Source organism: Phodopus roborovskii, unplaced genomic scaffold (genome assembly GCF_943737965.1).
Source record: "Phodopus roborovskii unplaced genomic scaffold, PHOROB, whole genome shotgun sequence".
Classification (NCBI taxonomy): domain Eukaryota; kingdom Metazoa; phylum Chordata; class Mammalia; order Rodentia; family Cricetidae; genus Phodopus; species Phodopus roborovskii.
In genome coordinates this window covers 1,000,297-1,018,349 of record NW_026126446.1, presented here as the reverse complement: position 1 = coordinate 1,018,349, position 18,053 = coordinate 1,000,297, and the positions used below count along the sequence as shown (strand labels likewise).

Below are 18,053 nucleotides of genomic sequence, written 5' to 3'. Positions count from 1 at the left end.
GTAGTCCAGTCCTTAGGCATCTGACATCCAATACCTTCACAGGCAGTTTCAAACTAGCTGTCTCCCATTGTCCAGTAAAAAGTGCCAGTTCTTAGAAAAGTGCAGCGAGCTGTACTACCCTATCCCGTTCTCTTTGCTGCCATCTACTGACAGGTTAATGGACGATGTCTCTCTCTTAGCAAACCTTGCTATCAACCTAGAGAATATCACCTGAAGATAATTCACTCTAAAGGAAATCCGGCCATTCCCTTAATTAGATAATCCTTCTCCTAGGCTAACAGTCAGAGACATGTTGTAGCAGGTGCCTGTCTCCATGGGGAAGGATCACCTTGCTGATCTTAGAATATTAACTATATACTGGTGTGTAGAGGACATGAGGCCCTTGTGCACACTGAGAAGCACCAGGGACACCAGGAATGTTAAACACACAGAGTTATCTCTCCAATGGGAGAGGGTCTTTTCCACCCAGGAGGCTGGGAATGGATGCGGCTAATAGCCTGATGACCTGCGATACTATCTGCTGGGCCAGACCACACCTGAATCTCCCAGACGATTATGTTTATTCCAGACTTTTCCTCCCTAGATCTTTATCTTGAGCACTGTTTCTCAGTCAATGGAGCCCATCCTTACAGGAGATGTCACATGTACTTTATAGCTTGGTGACCTCTATGCTAAACTGTACAACCGAGACCACAGTGGAGTCTCTAAGCTATAGAACCCAGCCTTATAAAAGAGATCACATATGCTTTGCAAAAGAATTTCAAAGTCACTGTGCCTTAAGCTTTATTGTGCACACTGGATTGAGATAATTGTTACCAGGAAACTTTTTCCCAAAACTGTACTATACTTAAATATGCCTAAACAAACTGCCTGGTGTCAGACTCTAGAAGTTTAAACCATCATCATCTACTGAGTCATGTTGAACCAGATTTCCTTCTTGCCTCACACAGGTCATTGTCCTGCTGGCTGTAGCATTTGCCCTATCGTGGGGTTCTACAGCTGTGAAGAAACACCACGACTATGGCAACTCTTACAAAGGAAAACATTTAATTGAGGTGAGTTTCAGAGGTTCAGTCCATTATCATCATGGTAGGGAGCATGGTTGCATGCAGGCAGACATGATGCTGGAGGGACAGCTGAGAGTCCTTCATCTTGCAGGCAACAGGAAGTCAACTGAGACACTGGGCGGTATCCTGAGCATAGGAAACCTCAAAGCCTGCCCTCACAGTGGCACACTTCCTCCAATAAGGCCACACCCACTCCAACAAAGCCATAGTTCCTAATCATGCCACAGTCTATGAGATTATGGGGTCCAATTACATTCAAACTACCACTCCCTCCTCCCACATTAGTGTATAATAAGTTGTCACAAAATTTAGTAGCTTTAATTGACAGATACTTATTATTTTATATAGTTTCTGTGGATTCAATTTTTTTTTCTTTTTGAGACAGGGTTTCTCTGTGTAGCTTTGGAGCCTGTCCTGGAACTCACTCTGTAGACCAGGCTGGTCTCGAACTCACAGAGATACACCTGCCTCTGCCTCTCAAGTGCTGGGATTAAAGGCATGCACCACCACTGTCCAGAGGACTAGGAAGTTTTTAACAGAAAGATACAATCAAGATAATGGGAGCCACAGTGATGGTTAAGTGGTGCCCACCATGCCCAGAGGGCCCAGGTTCCATTCACAGTATCCACAACCACCATATGTCCAGCTCCATGGAATCCAACACTCTTTTCTGGCCTCCACAGGCACTAGACACTTACATACATTCATACATACATACATACATACAGGCAAATACATACATAAAATATAAATAACTTTTAAAAAAATTGTAATCAATGGTCTGTACAACCTAGGCTCAGCTACTCTGGAGGCTAAGGCAGTAGAACTTGTGTCCACCAGTTTGAGAATAGTTGGGCAACATAATAAGCAAAAAGAAAAAGGAAAGAACTGGCAGTTCTGTGGCCCAGGTTCACAGTTGTGAATGAGGCTACAGTTAGCTGAAGGCCTAACTATGACTAAAGGAGCACAACCTACCTAAGAACTGGCAGCTTGGCACTGGTTGTGGGTGCAAGGATTGCCTCAGTTCCTGTCATATGGGCTTTTCCACAAGGACTTCATGGTGGCTAGCACCTGGCCCAAATTGGAAACTACAATGTAACACACTAACATTTGTACAATATACACATCAATCTTATTTAGTATGTGAAGGGAGACCTTGAGAGCAATCTTGCAGAAAGCTTCTTTTGGTTGTTCAAAATTTTCACACTACTTCCCTCTCCTTGTTTCTGAGATAGGGTCTCCCTATGCAGCCCTGGCTGACCTATCGAAGTTCCAAAGACTCTCCAGGAGAAGAGGGTTTCAAGGATTACTGTCACAAGATAAAAGGCAAAACAACTGGTCATGAGTTAAATGAGTCATGAATTATATCTTTCTGTTGATCATGCTCCTGAAACACTGAAATACCGAACTTGTCAGTAAGTAAATAACAACTATTCTAGAAGAATTTCCTCCCACTTCTTACACAAGCTTCTTTCAGAACGTCCATTATTTTAATTGTACATATGTAGGCAGTATGGTGTAATAAATAATAAGATATAAGATGTATGCACTCACCTGTCATGATCAGGGAGGGCAGTAAGCATTTACATCTACTTAAACTTTTTTTTTTTTTTTCTATTTGAGAATTAAAAGAGCTTTCTGTGCCCCAGTTCCTGTATTGACTAGCCAGGCAACAGGACCTAAAAGAAAAGGTCTCCCAAGAATGTAGATCTCATTTATCTCTTCAGTGAACTAAAAACACAATGGCCTTTTAACTGAATTTGTTAAGGGTTTTAACCTTGAATAAGACTGTATTTCCCCAGCAGATTATAGAAGACTAAAACTTTCTCCTACCAATATGCTTTATATCTTAATTAAAGTAGTCAATAGAGCTGGGTGTGGTGGCACAGGCTCATAAACGCCAGCACTCAAGAAGTTGAGACAGGAGGATTCCAATCTGCAGTCTGGGATACATGGTGAGTTTAAGACCAGGCTGTACATACCAAAACCCTATCTCAAGGGGGGGGGGGATCACCAAGAGGTGGTCCCAGATGAATTCCTTTCTTTGGAGCACAGACAGTATGCCAAAGCTAAGAATCTGAGCCTTAGCACCTGGCAGTTTGGGGGTTTTAGTTCAGTTCTTTGCTGGATACCGTGTAGTAACATCTGAGTCCCATACCAAAACCACACACCGAGGATAGCCAGCACCTAGCATGTGAAAACACTCCACAATTTCTTGCTGAGAACTAAATAAATCCTTGGTATTGAACTTACTATTTCAGTCATGGACTCTTACAACAAAATTGTACATCATAAACATTAGTAAACATCAATTATTATTTTAGAAATAAGGTTTTATGTAGTTGACTGGCTCCAAACTTGCTATTTAGCTAAGGATGATCCTTGACCCCTGAATTCCCCAGCGCTGGGTTAAGTAGGTATGCACTGCCATGCCCAGTTGTATTCAGTGCTAGGTATCAAATTCAGGGCAAGTACATCCCCAACATCGTAAGCATTAATATTAAGAGCACAAATTCAACTTGTGGAAAGTGATTAATGACCACAAAACAAGTGGCACACATTAAAGAACGTTTACATCTTGATATAAACATCTAGATTTAGTGTGCTGCAACGCAGCATCAGGTAACTCCCCAGTAACATCTTGGTGTGACTTGTTTGTTTAAGAGTCTCTCTGTGTAGTTCTGACTGTCCTGGAGCTCGCAGTGTAGACCAGGCTGCCTTCTAGAGCGCTGGGATCAAAGGCATGTGCCACTACACCCCTACGACACTCACTTTTAGGACGTCGATTTTGTACAGTACTAAACACTTGTACCAGCTTAGTGCTTTCCTTGTGTATAGTTACTGAGACCGTAAACAACAAAAATATTTCTAGGATGGTTGTGAAAACCTGAAAATGAGCTCTGCCGAAGTGGATTAGCACCAGGTTTAAATCTTGTAGTCTCTTGCAAACCTAGAGGACTAAAAAGCCAACCTGGGTGCTAGGGACCCAGCTCCATCCCTGCCTATCAGCGTTGGGCTCCGCCCCGCCCCGGTCCCGCCCTGGCTCCGCCCCCTCCCGCTGTACGGCCAGCATCCATCTCCCGTGAGTCTCCTCGGCTGTCATTCTTCAGAAGGGAAACCTTTTCCCGCCGAAGAAGCCGTTAAACTACGAATCGTCTGGAGTAGCGTCCCTTGCGTGCAGGCTATAGGCGGGACTTCCGCCTCCTCGGGCTCTGTCAGTCAGGAGGCGGAAGCTGGTGCCGGCGGGAAGGTTGTAGTGCGGCGCGTCCTTGCGCTTTTGCTGGGCTCTGCGTGGGCGCGCCCCCCTGCACGGCCGCGACCAGACAACCAGGTTTCTCCGGGCTCCTGGCAGCCGGGTGAGTACAACGGACTGTCGCCAGAAGTGTGGTCCGAGCGCCGGCCGCGGGACAGCGGCCTCGTGCGGACTAGCGGATGAAGGGCTCGCTTCCCGGTTGCTTTCGCCCACCTCGCCCGCGGGCGTGGGCTCCTGGGACTCCCTGTTCCTTTCTCGGGGTGGCCCTGATTGCTTTCACTCTCAGTCCGGCTTCGCTCACACTGTGTTCCAGCGATTCACTTACTCCCGGCATCTGCTTCGAGCCCCTGTCTTTCGCGCAACAATTAGTTCTCTACTTCCGCAACCCTGTTCGCGCCTGGTTTTTGAGGCAGGGTCTAGCCGTGTAACCCGGGTTGGCCTGGTACTCGCAGTTCTGCCTCATCCTCCCGAGTGCTGCGTTTTCCCAGTGCCTCACGTTTTTAAAGAGTGCATTTGTTAACTTGGTTCCCTACCCCTACCCCCTAGTGTGATTACTTGATTGAAACACAAGGGCCGAGCTTACCTTGTGATTCCGGTACTAATAAAAAACTTCATTTCTAAACTTGGAGATCAGCAGGCTTGGGGCTAGGGAAGTGGCCCAGCTGGTAAGAGCACTTGCTGCTCCAGCGATTAGGAGCATTGTTGGAATCCCCAGCATCCACCTCCGAAGCCTGTGCGGCTGTAGCACCTGGACCCTATAGCTGAGAGAAGGCAGAGAGATTGGAGGATCGGTGAGGATTGCTGGCCGCCAGCGTAGCTCCAGGCTCACTGAGAGACCCTGTTTAAGGGAACAAAGTGGAGAGTGATAGAGCAAGGTATCTGGCCTGCTCACACATGCTCGCCACTGGGCATACAGCACACACACACACACACACACACACACACACACACACACCCAAGTTTGCTTACTATTTTTGTGACAGTTTGCCTCCTCGTATGTATAAAGATGCTCATTAAAAACATTTTTTGGAATCATCTTACACAGTGTATGAAGCAGAGTAGGTACTTGTCAGGTACTTTTTTCTTTTACTAGCACAGCAAATGCTGGGATATGTTTTAAAATGAATTTTACTTTTCTTCCTAGCACTGATCATATGGATGCTTTCAAAAGGTTGATATGTTTGGTAAATACATCTTAATGATGAACATTAAAGTAATGCTAAATGTTTGTATTAACAGCTTCAGGACTAAAAAAATGCTCACTAAATAAAGTACATGAGGAATTTGCAGTTGAATTTCTGATTTAAGTGCTTTTTACGGGTATCTTTCTGAAGAGACTAAGAAACCGAGCTCAGCCCAGCGGTTCTTCACAATTTTGAGACTGTAATTTAAGGCCAGTGCATTTTATGTGTGCACATAAATTTTTTTACAGATGATTGTAAAGTGCTGATCAGTGGCCACTGAATATAATTGAAACAGAATAGGAAGATGGCAGCAAATCCTTCAGGACAAGGTAATGCATGCTGGGATTTCTGTTATTAATAGGAACTTTCCCCTCATACAATAAATGTATTTGAAGTAGAGAAAATTTAGTATAAAACAGTTACTGCATCCAGAATTAAAAAATGAGTAGCGAAGTAGGAGCCCCTAATTTAAAATCAGCTTAACACCATATCAGCTACACATTTTTTTTTAAATATTACTAATTCTGTATCTTAACCTGTTATGGTTAGTGATTCGCATTGTAAACCTATTTTTCCATTTATTTTTGTATGAGGTGTATCAGTATATATGCATGTTTGCATGTATGGGTGCATGTGTGTGGGGGTGGGCATGCGTGCATGTGTAGATAGATAGGTTGACATAGAGAATCATTGTTCATCACTCTTCACCTAATTCATTGAGGCAGGGTCTCTCAGTCAAGTCCAGAGCTTGCTGATGCGGCTTTCTCCCCATAGCCAGCTTGCTCTAGGGATCTCCTCTCTCCACCTTTCCAGGCTGGAACTACAGGTGGGCCATTATGCCCACTCAACATTTATGTGGGCGCTATGGATCTGAACCCTGGTCTTCATGGTTTTAGGAACAAGTGCTTAACCACGGAATCATCTCTCCAGCCCTCGTCATACACTTTATCCTCTGGCATCTACTTTCTTGCTCGTTTATTTGAAATCAGCATTATTTTAAAAACTGTCTTCAGACAATAACCATGCCTTTATTATCTTCATTGTTGTTAAAAAAAAAAAAAAAAACAAAACTTCAGTCATTTCACCTGTTACTCTTTAATCAAATCAAGTTAAGCATATGTTGCTATTAAGGAATATTTATTTTTAAATGTTTCATTGAAGTAAACATTTATTCCTTTTAATGTTTTTTTTTTTTTTTTTTAAAGCTTTTGAGGGCTGTGTGTTGGAACTATGATCTTCCTGCTTCAGCCTCCCAGTTGCTAGGATTTACAAGTATGTGCTAGATTCAGCTTAACAGTAAAATTTAATTTTTAATTTACTTTTTTTTTTTTTTTAAGACGAGGTCTTGCTATGTAGTCTTGGCAGCCTGAAACTTGCTACATGGTCCAGGCTGGCCTTGAACATAGAGATCTGCTTGCTTCCCTAGTGCTGGGGTTAAAAGCACTTACCAACACATCTGGCTCATCAAATTTAGTCTTTAGAAAGTATTAACTATCACTTTGTAAGGTTGGTATTTTTGGGTTTGAACTCAGGGACTGCCTGCCTCTGCCTCTGCCTCCTGAGTGCTGGGATTAAAGGTGTGCTGCTTTTGGTTGGCCCATATGAAGCATCCAAAATCTGAAGAGTGATTAGTTGAATAAACCATTTGATTTTCATTACTCCATTAAGAATTCTTTTAGCGTCATGAAGCTGCTGCTATTGAACACCAGCAGAGGGAGATCATACCATGCGCTACAGATTTAAAGAGTCTTAGTAAAACATTTTTAAGACATTAATACTTATTGGTGTTTGTTTATTTATTTATTTTGAGACGGGATCTCACTATATAGACCTGACTGGCCTAAAACTCTTAGGTATTTGAATGTTTTGCCTGCATGTATGTATGTGCACCACATACATGCAGTGCCCTTGGAGGCAAGAAGAGGATGTCAGGTCCCCTGAGACCGAAGTTACAGATTGTGAGCACGGTGGTGCTGGAAGGAAACCCATGTCTTCTGAGAGAGCGCCCAGTACTCTTACTTGCTGAGCCATCACTGCAGCTCCTTAGTAAAAAGTTTAAGTCTTTTATTGTATTTTACTGTCTACAATAAATTGCTGCAGCCCTGTGTATGTGTTTAGAGATTAGATGGAGGCTGATTGACAAGTGCCTCTCTTACTTGAGTATGGATGAGACCTAAGAGCCCACCTCCACAGTGACACTTCCTCCACCAAGGCCGTATCTGCTGCAACAAAGTCACACTTAATAGTGCTACTCCCTGTGACCTTTGGGAGCCAATTACATTCAAATTACCATAATGAAATAAGATTTATCATTCAAAAAGTGAAAGTATTTTAGTGTACTGTTTCATTCTAAGAGAATTTTACTTGACAGGCATGGGGATATTATAGTACCTACTGTATATGAGGTAAATAATCCTTAATGCTAAGAGTGAACACAGGCACATAAGTTATAGCAGGAGAAAATAGGTATTAAGGAAAAAAAATCTCATTAGTGAGTATAACCTTTTGTTTAAGGAGTTTAATCTTTGAGTTTGTAAGAATGCTGATGGTGAGAGAAAATGAGAAAAATTCACCTTAACTCATCTAAACCATACAGACTAGCTAGTCTGCCTTAAGCTTCAAGTCTGAAGTGAGAAATTATTAGTACTTAAATAGTATTTGTTGGCTTTTATATACTTTGATAGTGTAAATACTTTGATCAAAACTCATACTCCGTTAAGTCATGTTTTTTGGTTTTGGTTTTGGTTTTTGAGACAGAATCTCACTGTGTACACTTGGCTGGCCTGAAACTCACTATGCATATATAAACCAGGATTGCCTCAGAACGCAGATCTGCCTGCTTGGGGATTAAAGGTATTGCCACCACACCCAGTTTAGATCTAAAGCTTTAAAAAGGAAGGATACATTTCAGACGGGTAAGACAAGCCTTTCCTCCCAAAGGTATTCTGCTTTTCAAGTACCGGGTTACAGCATTATCACTATGCCTCACTTAAGGTCTCAACTACAGTAGTCTTTACAGTTTTCATTGAATTGAAACATGTATAAATTTGATAGTATTTTAATTGTAAGGATTCTAGAATATTATGTATGATTATGAAGCAATTATATCCAATTATAAATTAAGTTTCTTAATAGGATTCAAAGGCAAAGCAAAAATCCTTTGAAAATTTTTCTAAGAAGAAATATTTCTGTGCTGGCTGTAAGCTCATTTTAAAATGCTAGTTGCCATACAGTGTAGCCCTCCACAATGTAAGTACCTGGGAATTTCAAAAGCCCTACAGTCACCAACCAGTTACTCCAGCTGTAACTATCTCACCTCCCTGTCTACCCTTCTGTCCTGCCTCCATTTATTTCTAGCTTATACAGGCTTAGAATTCATTCATTACCTGGAGTCCAGGTTGGCCTGGAATTCCTAGCAGCCCTTTTGTTCGAGAGCTCTGGGGCTTTTTTTTTTTTTTTTTTTTTTTTTTTTTAAAGAGTTCTTGCCTTCTTACAGTAAGATATTCCAGGTCTGCCATGCCATTTATTTATCTGTTTCATAGCAGGGTCTGACGTAGCCCAGGCTAGCCTCAAAACCGTGCTGTACAACTGAAAGTAGCCTTGAACGCTTGATCCTGCTGCTTCTACCTCCCAAGTGCAAGTACTCCCCAAGTGTGAGTCGTCATGCCCAGCTATGTAGTGAATCTTTACTGTGAGAGAGAGGCTTAAGTTAGTCCACATAATCAGTGACATCATTAGCTTCCTTTGCTCTTGTATGACCAAGCAGTGAATGGCATTGGAGAACAGTGCTGGTTCCTGCTACACACAAAACTAGCCTGTTCTGTTTCAGTTATGTTGGGGGATAAGTTTACCTGCCACCTGCCTGCCTGACCACTATCACCACCTGGGAAAGAGAAAGAGGCATTTCAGTGGATTAAGTCAATGTTGATGCCTTGCTTTCCTCAGGGAACATGTCAGTGGGAAGGGGGTTTTAGAGTTAGCATGGAGAATTGACTGGAAAGCTCATAAAACCATCCTTTTTAGAAATGCCAGAATGTACTGTTACTGTTAGTTATTAGAAAAGGAGTCTGCAGTTATTAGAATTTGGTGGTATAATAGGAGTGGAGATGAAAAATTGAAGAGTATAAATTGCTAAAATAGATATGGCATAGACATTTCCCCAAACTTCTGGCCATAGTCAGGTTGCTGGTGCCTGGTTAAATTGAGAACTGCAAGTTTTAGCTATGTCTGGTTAGGCCAGTGTCCATGAATGCCTTATACATGCTGGGCCATCTCAACCAGTCTCTTCCTCTCTGGGACATTTCCAGCTACCAGTTAGTTCTTCTCTGTAAATCAGTGTAAAATCTCCAAATCCCCTAGATGGGTATTTAGGTTTAGGTCTACTTGAAAGTGCCCCCATCTCATAGTCATCCTAGTCTCCAGAACTGTAATTGTCTCTTCCTCTTCCTCGATATCCTTCTGTATTTCCATTCCTTTTACACTCTCCCCATCTCCCTCTTTTGTTCTTCCTCCCTCTCTCTGCCCCTTCTCTCCCCCTCTCTTCTTCCCCTCCCTCCCTCCCTTTAGCTAGCAATCAGAAATGCAGGTGCAAACAAGTCTGCCTGCTGAGGATTATAAAGAGCTTTAGAGTGGCCAGCAATGGGGAGAATACTCTTTTTGGTTCTGGTTTGTTGCTGCTATGCAGACACACATACCAGATCTTGACATAGGTTTGGGGGCACACATACCAGATCTTGGCATAGGTTTAGGGGCACACATCCCATGATCTTGACATAGGTGTTCAGGCAGATGGGTCTGTAGATGCTAGAGATCTGAGAATGTGGAGTCCTTCGTTGTTCACATGTTGGCATTTTAATTTGGATTTGTTTGTTTCTGTTTGAAACAGGATTTCACTGTGTAATCCTGGCTGTTCTGGAACTCACTTTGTATATCATGACGGCCCCAAAATCAGAGATCCACCTGCTTCTGCCTTCCACGTCCTGGGTTCAAAGGTGTGTGCCACCACCACCTGACTTTAATTTGGATTTTTAAATCTTAGCTGCCTGCTGTGGGACTTTGTAACACATGCTGAGATCTTGTCAAGTTTGAAGCTAAGAATTAAGTCAAATACTAAATAAATATTTGATGAAATGAGTTGTGCTCTATTTCTTAGACTTGTCTGGTCCTTCAAAAATGTATAATTTTTTAATGAATTTGATCTGAGTATATACAGTATTTGTTTTTTTAAAATTTGTGTATTTATTTTATGTATATAAGGGCTCTATCTGCATTTATGCCTTTATGCCGGACAAGGGCATCAGATTTGTGAGCTACCATGTAGTTGCTGGGCATTGAACTCAGAATCTCTGGAAGAGCAGCCAGTGCTCTTAACTGCTGAGCCATCTCTCCAGCCTACATAGAGCTTTTTTCTTCATGCAAGAATCTGCATACCAAGCGGGCATTGGTGGTACACACCTTTAATCCAAGCACTCAGAAGGCAGAGGCAGGTAGATCTTTGTGAGTTTGAGGCTAGCCTGGGCTACAGAGCGGAAAAAACAAACAAACAAACAAAAGAATCTGTATACCTGTAGATTTGCCTGTGCAGTATTTTAGGTCCCCAAATTTTGTTCAAAGAAATGATGTAACTCATACCTTGGTGACTCTTGGTGCTGGGATGGTTGTTGGTGTAAGAGTTCTTGCATGGTATGCATAAGGCATAGGTCCCAATACTACAAAAATAAATAAATAAATAAATCTTTGTATCCATCTACTGTGTTCATTGGTTTTTTTTTTTTTTTTTTTTTTGTATGTTTGTTTTGATTTGATTTTTTAAAATGTGTGTGTGTGTGTGTTGTTTACATGTATGTTTGGGTACCACATTTGTGCCTAGTAGCTACAGAGTTCCGAAGATGGCATCAGACACCTGGATCTGGAGTAACCGTTGTGAGCTGCCATGTGGGTGCTGGGAATTTAACCCAGGTCCTCTGGAAGAGCAACCAATGCTCTTAACTGCTAAGCCATCTCACCATAACACATACCCCTTTCTTTCAGGATCAAACTAGGTAGCCCTAGTTGACCAGGAACCCAACAGAAATCTACCTGCCTCTGCCTCCTGAGAGCTTTGAAATTAAAGGTGTATGCTATCATTGCTGGGTCTGGGGTGGGTTTTGTTTTTTTTGTTTGGTGTCATGTAGCCCAGGCTGCCTTTAAATGTGTTGTATAACCAAAGATGACCTTGAACTTTTGATTTTCTGCCTTTACCTCGCAGGTGTAGGTACGCATCCCCACATCTAGTTTATTCTATATTGGAGGTTGAATCCAAGGTTTAACATATTCAGCAAACAATCTACCAACTGAATTAAACCTCCCATCCCAATTTGGTTTTTTGTTTTAAGAGATAGAGTCTCATATAAGCCAGGCTGGCCTTGAACTCCACCTCTCAAGTTCTGGGATTATATGTTTGCTACCACATCTGGTACTGTATTATGCTCTTAAAGTTGCTTGGAAATGGCCAATAGGGAGAGAGAACTTACTAGTGAGTTCATGACCATGCTAGAGAATAGGAATTTTACTTTCTGGCTTCTACATGGCCTTGGTCTAAAATGCTTATCTCCCCACCCTTCTTTTTTCTTCAGGTTTTCAAAATAAAAATAGAGTTGCAATTTTGGCTGAACTGGACAAAGAGAAAAGAAAATTACTTATGCAGAACCAATCTTCAGCAAGTCACCCTGGAGCTAGGTATTGACTATTCTTTGGAGGTGCTATTATTAATCGTGCTCTGAAAGAGAACTGCCTAGTAGTACTCTTTAGAGGTCTCATTACTGTTAGAATTAGGTCTACGCTTGAAGGGTCTCCTTACCAAAATCCCAATTGTGTTTGTAGTCTGCTTGCTCCTATTGCATCATGTGCATCCCATTTCATCGTAACTGCTGTTGTCTGTGAGATTTGTTCCGCACATCTGTCTATCCCTAGTGCGGAGTACAGAGCCAGCTATCTAGGAGCTGCTTTCTGTCAGTTTAGTTTTTTGTTTTGTTTTTTAATTTACAGTTGTTCATCCTGTATAGAACATGGTTATTATAAGTTTTATTATCATACATACAGTGACATATAGTTTTACTGCTGATAAGCATCATGCTGTTTGTTAACAGTTTTTTAAAATGTTAATGTCTGATGTGGTGCATACCTTAGATTAATCCCAGTGCTTGGGAGGCAGAGGAGGCAGAGGTGTAGCCTTATCTACATAGTGAGATCCAGGATAATTAGAGCTACCTGTGTGACCTTGTCTCAAAAAACAAAAAAAAAAAAATATTATTAATAATATTAATAAAGATGATGACAGACTGGGGTACTTCAAATATAGTTAAAAGTAGGGGGTGTGTAAATTACGGATTTATATTAAAAGATTACTTGAAATCCCACACAAATAACATGGGCTTTCTTTATAAATTAATGCAGATAATAGGAAGAGGAGGAGGGATGCTTTTATTCTAGAAGGTCATTTTTCAAGTTTTATGACCATTTTGCTGTGTGGCCTAGACTGGCTTAGAACTCAAGATCCTCTTCTGCCCACCCCTGAAGTGCTGATATTACAAGTGAGCACAACCGTACTTAGCTTAGAAATTCTTTTTATCCCTACAGAGAATACACGGGCCCTGAGAGATGGCTCAGTGGGACAGGAGGCTTTTGCCCCCAAGTCTGACAACCTGAGTTCTGTCCATAGGACTTGCATGGTATAGGGAAGTGATCTCCACATGTCTGACACAAAACAAAAACTTTGTAAGGGAAAACATAATGAAAACTGTGTCCATATAAGCTTAGGAATTAACTCTGTGGTTTAATGTGCGCAGTGTTCTTGAGGCCCTGGTATTATTTCTAGCACTACACACAGAAAACAAAACACCAGATGATTCTCTTCAGATTTGTACAGCATGGTGATTAGTTAATGATGATGTGTATCTGAAAATTACTGAGAGACTTGTATGATAATAAAAATATAGTATATGACATGATGGATAAGTTATTTGGTTTGACAACAATTTTTAATGAATACAAATTATAGCAAATGTATATAGCAAAACACTATAACTATAAATATGTACATTTTTATGTGTCAGCTACACCTCAATTTTAATATGTAATTTACAATTTACTATAATAAAAATGTGCATCTCTGTGTGTTTGGTAGCCAAGTAACCAAGATTTCCATTTCAGCATCTCCCTCTCCAGACCTTCTCTTAATAAGGACTTCCGGGACCATGCTGAGCAGCAGCACATTGCAGCCCAGCAGAAGGCAGCTCTTCAGGTGAGCAAAATGAACCTACAGTCTGGTCTCATTGGAGAGTCCAGGTTCTAGAAGGCAGCACAGTATTTAGTTCGTATCTCAGTGGAACAATATCAATAAACATGTTCCACACATAATTGTGGCAGTTTGCCAATGTTCACTCTTGCCCAGAGGGATGGAAGGACCAGAGCTTCAGTAATGAAAATATCTTTTATGTGCTAAAGCAGTCATGATTGATTCTCTGCTGTGCTTTGCCATGGGACTGCTTGTTTACAAAAATATTTGTACAGAATGATACAGAAAATTGAACTGGCTAGTTTAATGGTACCATATATATCTTGACGTTTGTCACACCGTTACTTTGTCTGATTGTCTTCCTATTTTACTATTTGTATATATATTTTTAATAGTCTACACTGCTTGCATGGACAGTATTTAAAGACTCTTACTGTTGTGCTATGAATGTGATATTCCAGCTTGGAAACATTATTCTTTAAAATATTAGTTTTAGTACTACATTCCTCTGTGATAACTTAAAATCCTCAGAGACCTTGGATGAAACATCTATTTTGGGGGGTGGATAGGTTATTCATACAAAACCCCTGTAACGTCATCATTTCAAGGGTGGAATGGGAGGATCATGAGTTCTAGGCCAGCATAGGCTAAATAGCAAAACCCTATCTCATAAAACTTAAAAAATAAAAGTTTGGAAGGTGTATTGTAATTGCCTTTGTTTTTAAGCAGAATCCCAGAATTGGAATGGACATTATAAAGATCATCTCACTTTAAATGACTAAAAGCAGTCCTCATAAAAGAGAGAGCAGGGCATTGGTGGGCACACCTTTAATCCCAGCACTCGGGAGGCAGAGGCAGGCGGATCTCTGAGTTAGAGACCAGCCTGGTCTACAGAGCAAGTTCCAGGACAGGCTCCAAAGCAATACAGAGAAACCCTGTCTACGAAAATTGGGGGGGGGGGGGTTACTTATAGTTTTTAATTAGTTGCATTCCAAAATTCTCTCTGTTGGATTTTAGTCATCTGTGGTCACTGTGGATGCTGCCCTTCTCCCAGGCTTTTGTCTCCTGACCTTTGCTGCTACTTTTCCTCACTCCAAAGAATAAAGCAATCAAGTCTGCTGATGGAAGAGAGAGTTCCACAGAGATAAAGAGGCTGCCAAATAAGTGTCTGACATAATATGTTAATCTGATTTGTGTCATTGTCTGTGTAAACAAAGTTAGCAGCACTAGACCTGTTTTATACAGAAATTAGATCTCAGGAATTTAGAAAGGATAATGAATTTTAATGCCTTAGTTGAAAAATATGTCTTAATAGCCTTTTTTTTTTTTTTTTTTTTTTTTTTTTTTTTTTTATAAATCCTTCTCAGCATGCCCACGCACATTCATCTGGATACTTCATAACTCAAGACTCTGCATTCGGGAATCTTATCCTTCCTGTTTTACCTCGCCTTGACCCAGAATGAAGAAAGTATCTGTGATAAAGGACCTTGTAATATCAAATGTCAAAGCTCTCACTCAGCTCTGCACAAACTCTGACTTTGAGAATTTTGGAGAACTTAGTTTTTGTTTCTTTAAAGAAAGGAAGTGAGTGAAGGAAGAGGGCTGGGATGCTGAGAGCTTTGGAAGCGATATCATTGGTGGAACTGGTTGTGCTGGCTGTGACTAACTTTTTTGTATTGCCATTGAACTCTTCACTCGCAGACTCAGAATCGCTTAGTCTCCTAAACTCTGCACCACCTTCAACAAGCTGACTGACCGTGTCATGCACGAAGCCCTGGGTTTGACCCCAGTGCTGCACACACAAGCTCTGGTGTATATGCCTGTAATCTTGGCACTGGAGAAACAGGCAGGAAGATCAGAAGTTCAAAGCCATCCTTGCCAATATAACTAAATTTGAGACCAGTCTGAGGTATATGAGACTATGCCTCAAAAAACAAAAACAAGAGAATCATTTCTAGTCCCAACTTTAGAGAAACGACAATGCTTTTTAAAAATGTGAACAGTAGGCCTACATTACAAACATACTTGTGGTTTCTTGTGTTCAGAATCAACATATCTAGACATACTCTGAGCTCATAACTAGTTCTTCTACTCTGAATTTTAAAAGAGAACTCCAAATAAGACTAAATTACCATTGGGCGGTAGCAGATCTCTGAGTTCGAGGTCAGCCTGGTCTGCGGAGTGAGTTGCAGGATTGACTCCAAAGCTACTGGGAAACCCTGTCTGGAAAAACAAACAGAAGACTAAACTACCAACCAATCTGAAATCGTTTTAAAATAAATGCTATTGTAAATGATGTGACTAAATACTGTTATGAAAAACAAGCAATATGGTGGTTTTAAATGTATTCCTATTCTCACTTCATGTTGCTCCATAAATGGTGTGCTTAAATGGTTTTATTTTCTATTTTTCATCTAATTGGAAACTTAAATTTGGGCAAATTTAAGGACTTTTAACTCTTTTTAAATAAAAAAGACTTAGATTAAGCAAATTGCTCAACAGGGCCAAACTTTAACAAGAAACTGAGGCGCTTAATTAAATATGTCGTTGCCAATCCCTTCCCTTTGTCCTATAGAATTAGGATGTGATTAAAAATAAAGTGTGAAAAGCATGGGTTAGAGATTTCTCTTGCACAGAAATGTCATGATCAAGTGGTATTTTATAAGGAGGTTAATTTGTAAGGCTCCTGGCATTTCCTGTTCCCAAGTATGGAACCTCAGGATTTGTAAAAGATGTGCAGTGTTGTTTTAGTGAGCCAAAAAGCCCCACTCCCTGACTGTCTCACATCCCCATCCTCTCTGGTGTTGGAATTTAAATTTAACATTTTCAGTTGGGTCAGTATTTAGCTACAGTTATACTCCTAATAGATACCTGCAGGTATCTATTCACCAATCATGTAGCACCACCCTGCTCAAGAGTGGTGCAGTAGTGAGCAGTCCTAAAAGAGGCTGTGCCTCTTAAGAACCTGAACTGCTTCCTACATGTGAGTACGGTGGAGCTCTTCCAATCATAATAATGCTCCCCACTGCAGAATGGTAGCCTCGTGTCTGCTGTGTCTGCTCCTCTCCGTCCAGCTTCTCCTCGGGCTTCTAGTAGCCTTCATTCTCTTGGTTTTCTCTGTGTGTGGAACACTGTTGATGACGTACTAACATGGTTCTAAATTTATCCACTGATATATAGTTTTCCCACCATTGAAGGTGGGAGATGTAGGTACCCCTGTTTCTGAGATAAATACCCTAATGAGAAACCCTTAAGGGAGTTGTCTCACAGTTTGAGTCCATCATGGTGGGGAAGTCAAGGCTGCAGCAGGTTTGGAGCAGTTGGTCACATCTACAGTCAAGTAAACAACAAAGATTGGATGGACTGCTTTCTGTTACAGCCAGGGAATGTGCCGCTCTCTACAGTGGGTTTATCTTCTACCTCAGTTAATACTGTGAAGGTGATTCCCCAAGGTAGGCCACTCATACAGGCATGAGTATGTGGCATGTGCTGTGTTTGATGAACAAAAAGATCACTGAGACTTGTATGAGGAGGCAGCATTGTGGAGGACCCTGCTCTGGCACACAAGTATCATAAAGCACGCAGTTGTGGCACGAGACAGGGTATCTTGGAGTACACTGCGGCCTGGATGTGGTTAGAAAAACACAGGTGATGTCACTGGCAAGGGAGTGAAGGGTGCCTCAAAGATCAGAATTGCAGTTGAGCCCAGGGTGGTTCATGCCTAATCCTCGCACTCAGGTAAGGGCCTGGGATGCAGAGTAAAACCCTACTCCTTAACCCTATACTCACCCCCAAAACATAGTGAAAGAGTGAGTTAGGTCAGCAATGAAAACTGGAACATTATAGGATTAGACGCAGTTGAAGTCCTGGGGTGAAATTCCTTAAGTGTGGGTGAATTTAAGTAAGTCACTTAAATTTTTTGCATGCCATTGCCATCTATAAATTGGGAACAGCATACAACTGATGTGTCTTATTAGACCAATATTTTTTAAAATATAGGTCTCAGCTCGTTTCTGGGTTGAGAAGGCAGCTTATAGTTTAATGCATTGTATCAGCATTAAATAAATGAAAATAGAAAAAGAAAACAGTGTCCTACCTGTGTTAATAGGTGCTCTAGTTTCATGAATGTTCTGTGGTTGTGTATATGTGTATTTGGTTTACATTCTCTTGTAGTGTATAAGTCTTCAAGGGTAAAGGGTTTGGTTTTGCTCCCTCTGGTCCTTCTGTTACTTCATTAATATACTGCATCAAGGATGATACCTGTTATACTGGGG

The 18,053-nt window shown here is 41.3% G+C and overlaps 1 protein-coding gene across 2 annotated transcripts; it reads left to right on the top strand.

Moving 5' to 3' along the window:
* The first annotated feature begins 4,262 nt into the window (after positions 1-4,262).
* Positions 4,263-15,517, top strand: Inip (INTS3 and NABP interacting protein). Of its 2 annotated transcripts, XM_051187901.1 has the most exons (5): positions 4,281-4,423; positions 5,753-5,833; positions 12,119-12,221; positions 13,695-13,785; positions 15,147-15,517. In XM_051187901.1, exons 2-5 carry the CDS (start codon positions 5,809-5,811, stop codon positions 15,240-15,242), a joined length of 315 nt encoding a protein of 104 aa, XP_051043858.1. In that variant the 5' UTR covers positions 4,281-4,423; positions 5,753-5,808; the 3' UTR covers positions 15,243-15,517. The 2 variants fall into 2 exon arrangements, with proteins under 2 accessions (XP_051043859.1, XP_051043858.1); XM_051187902.1 differs by lacking the exon at positions 5,753-5,833 and having other exon boundaries at positions 4,263-4,423.
* The last annotated feature ends 2,536 nt before the right edge of the window (positions 15,518-18,053 follow it).

Coding starts and splice junctions, on each gene's coding strand:
- Inip (XM_051187901.1), top strand. CDS start 5,809: ATGGCAGCAAATCCTTCAGGACAAG. Junction 5,834..12,118: donor AGCAAATCCTTCAGGACAAG/GTAATGCATGCT, acceptor TTTTTTCTTCAG/GTTTTCAAAATAAAAATAGA. Junction 13,786..15,146: donor AGCAGAAGGCAGCTCTTCAG/GTGAGCAAAATG, acceptor AATCCTTCTCAG/CATGCCCACGCACATTCATC.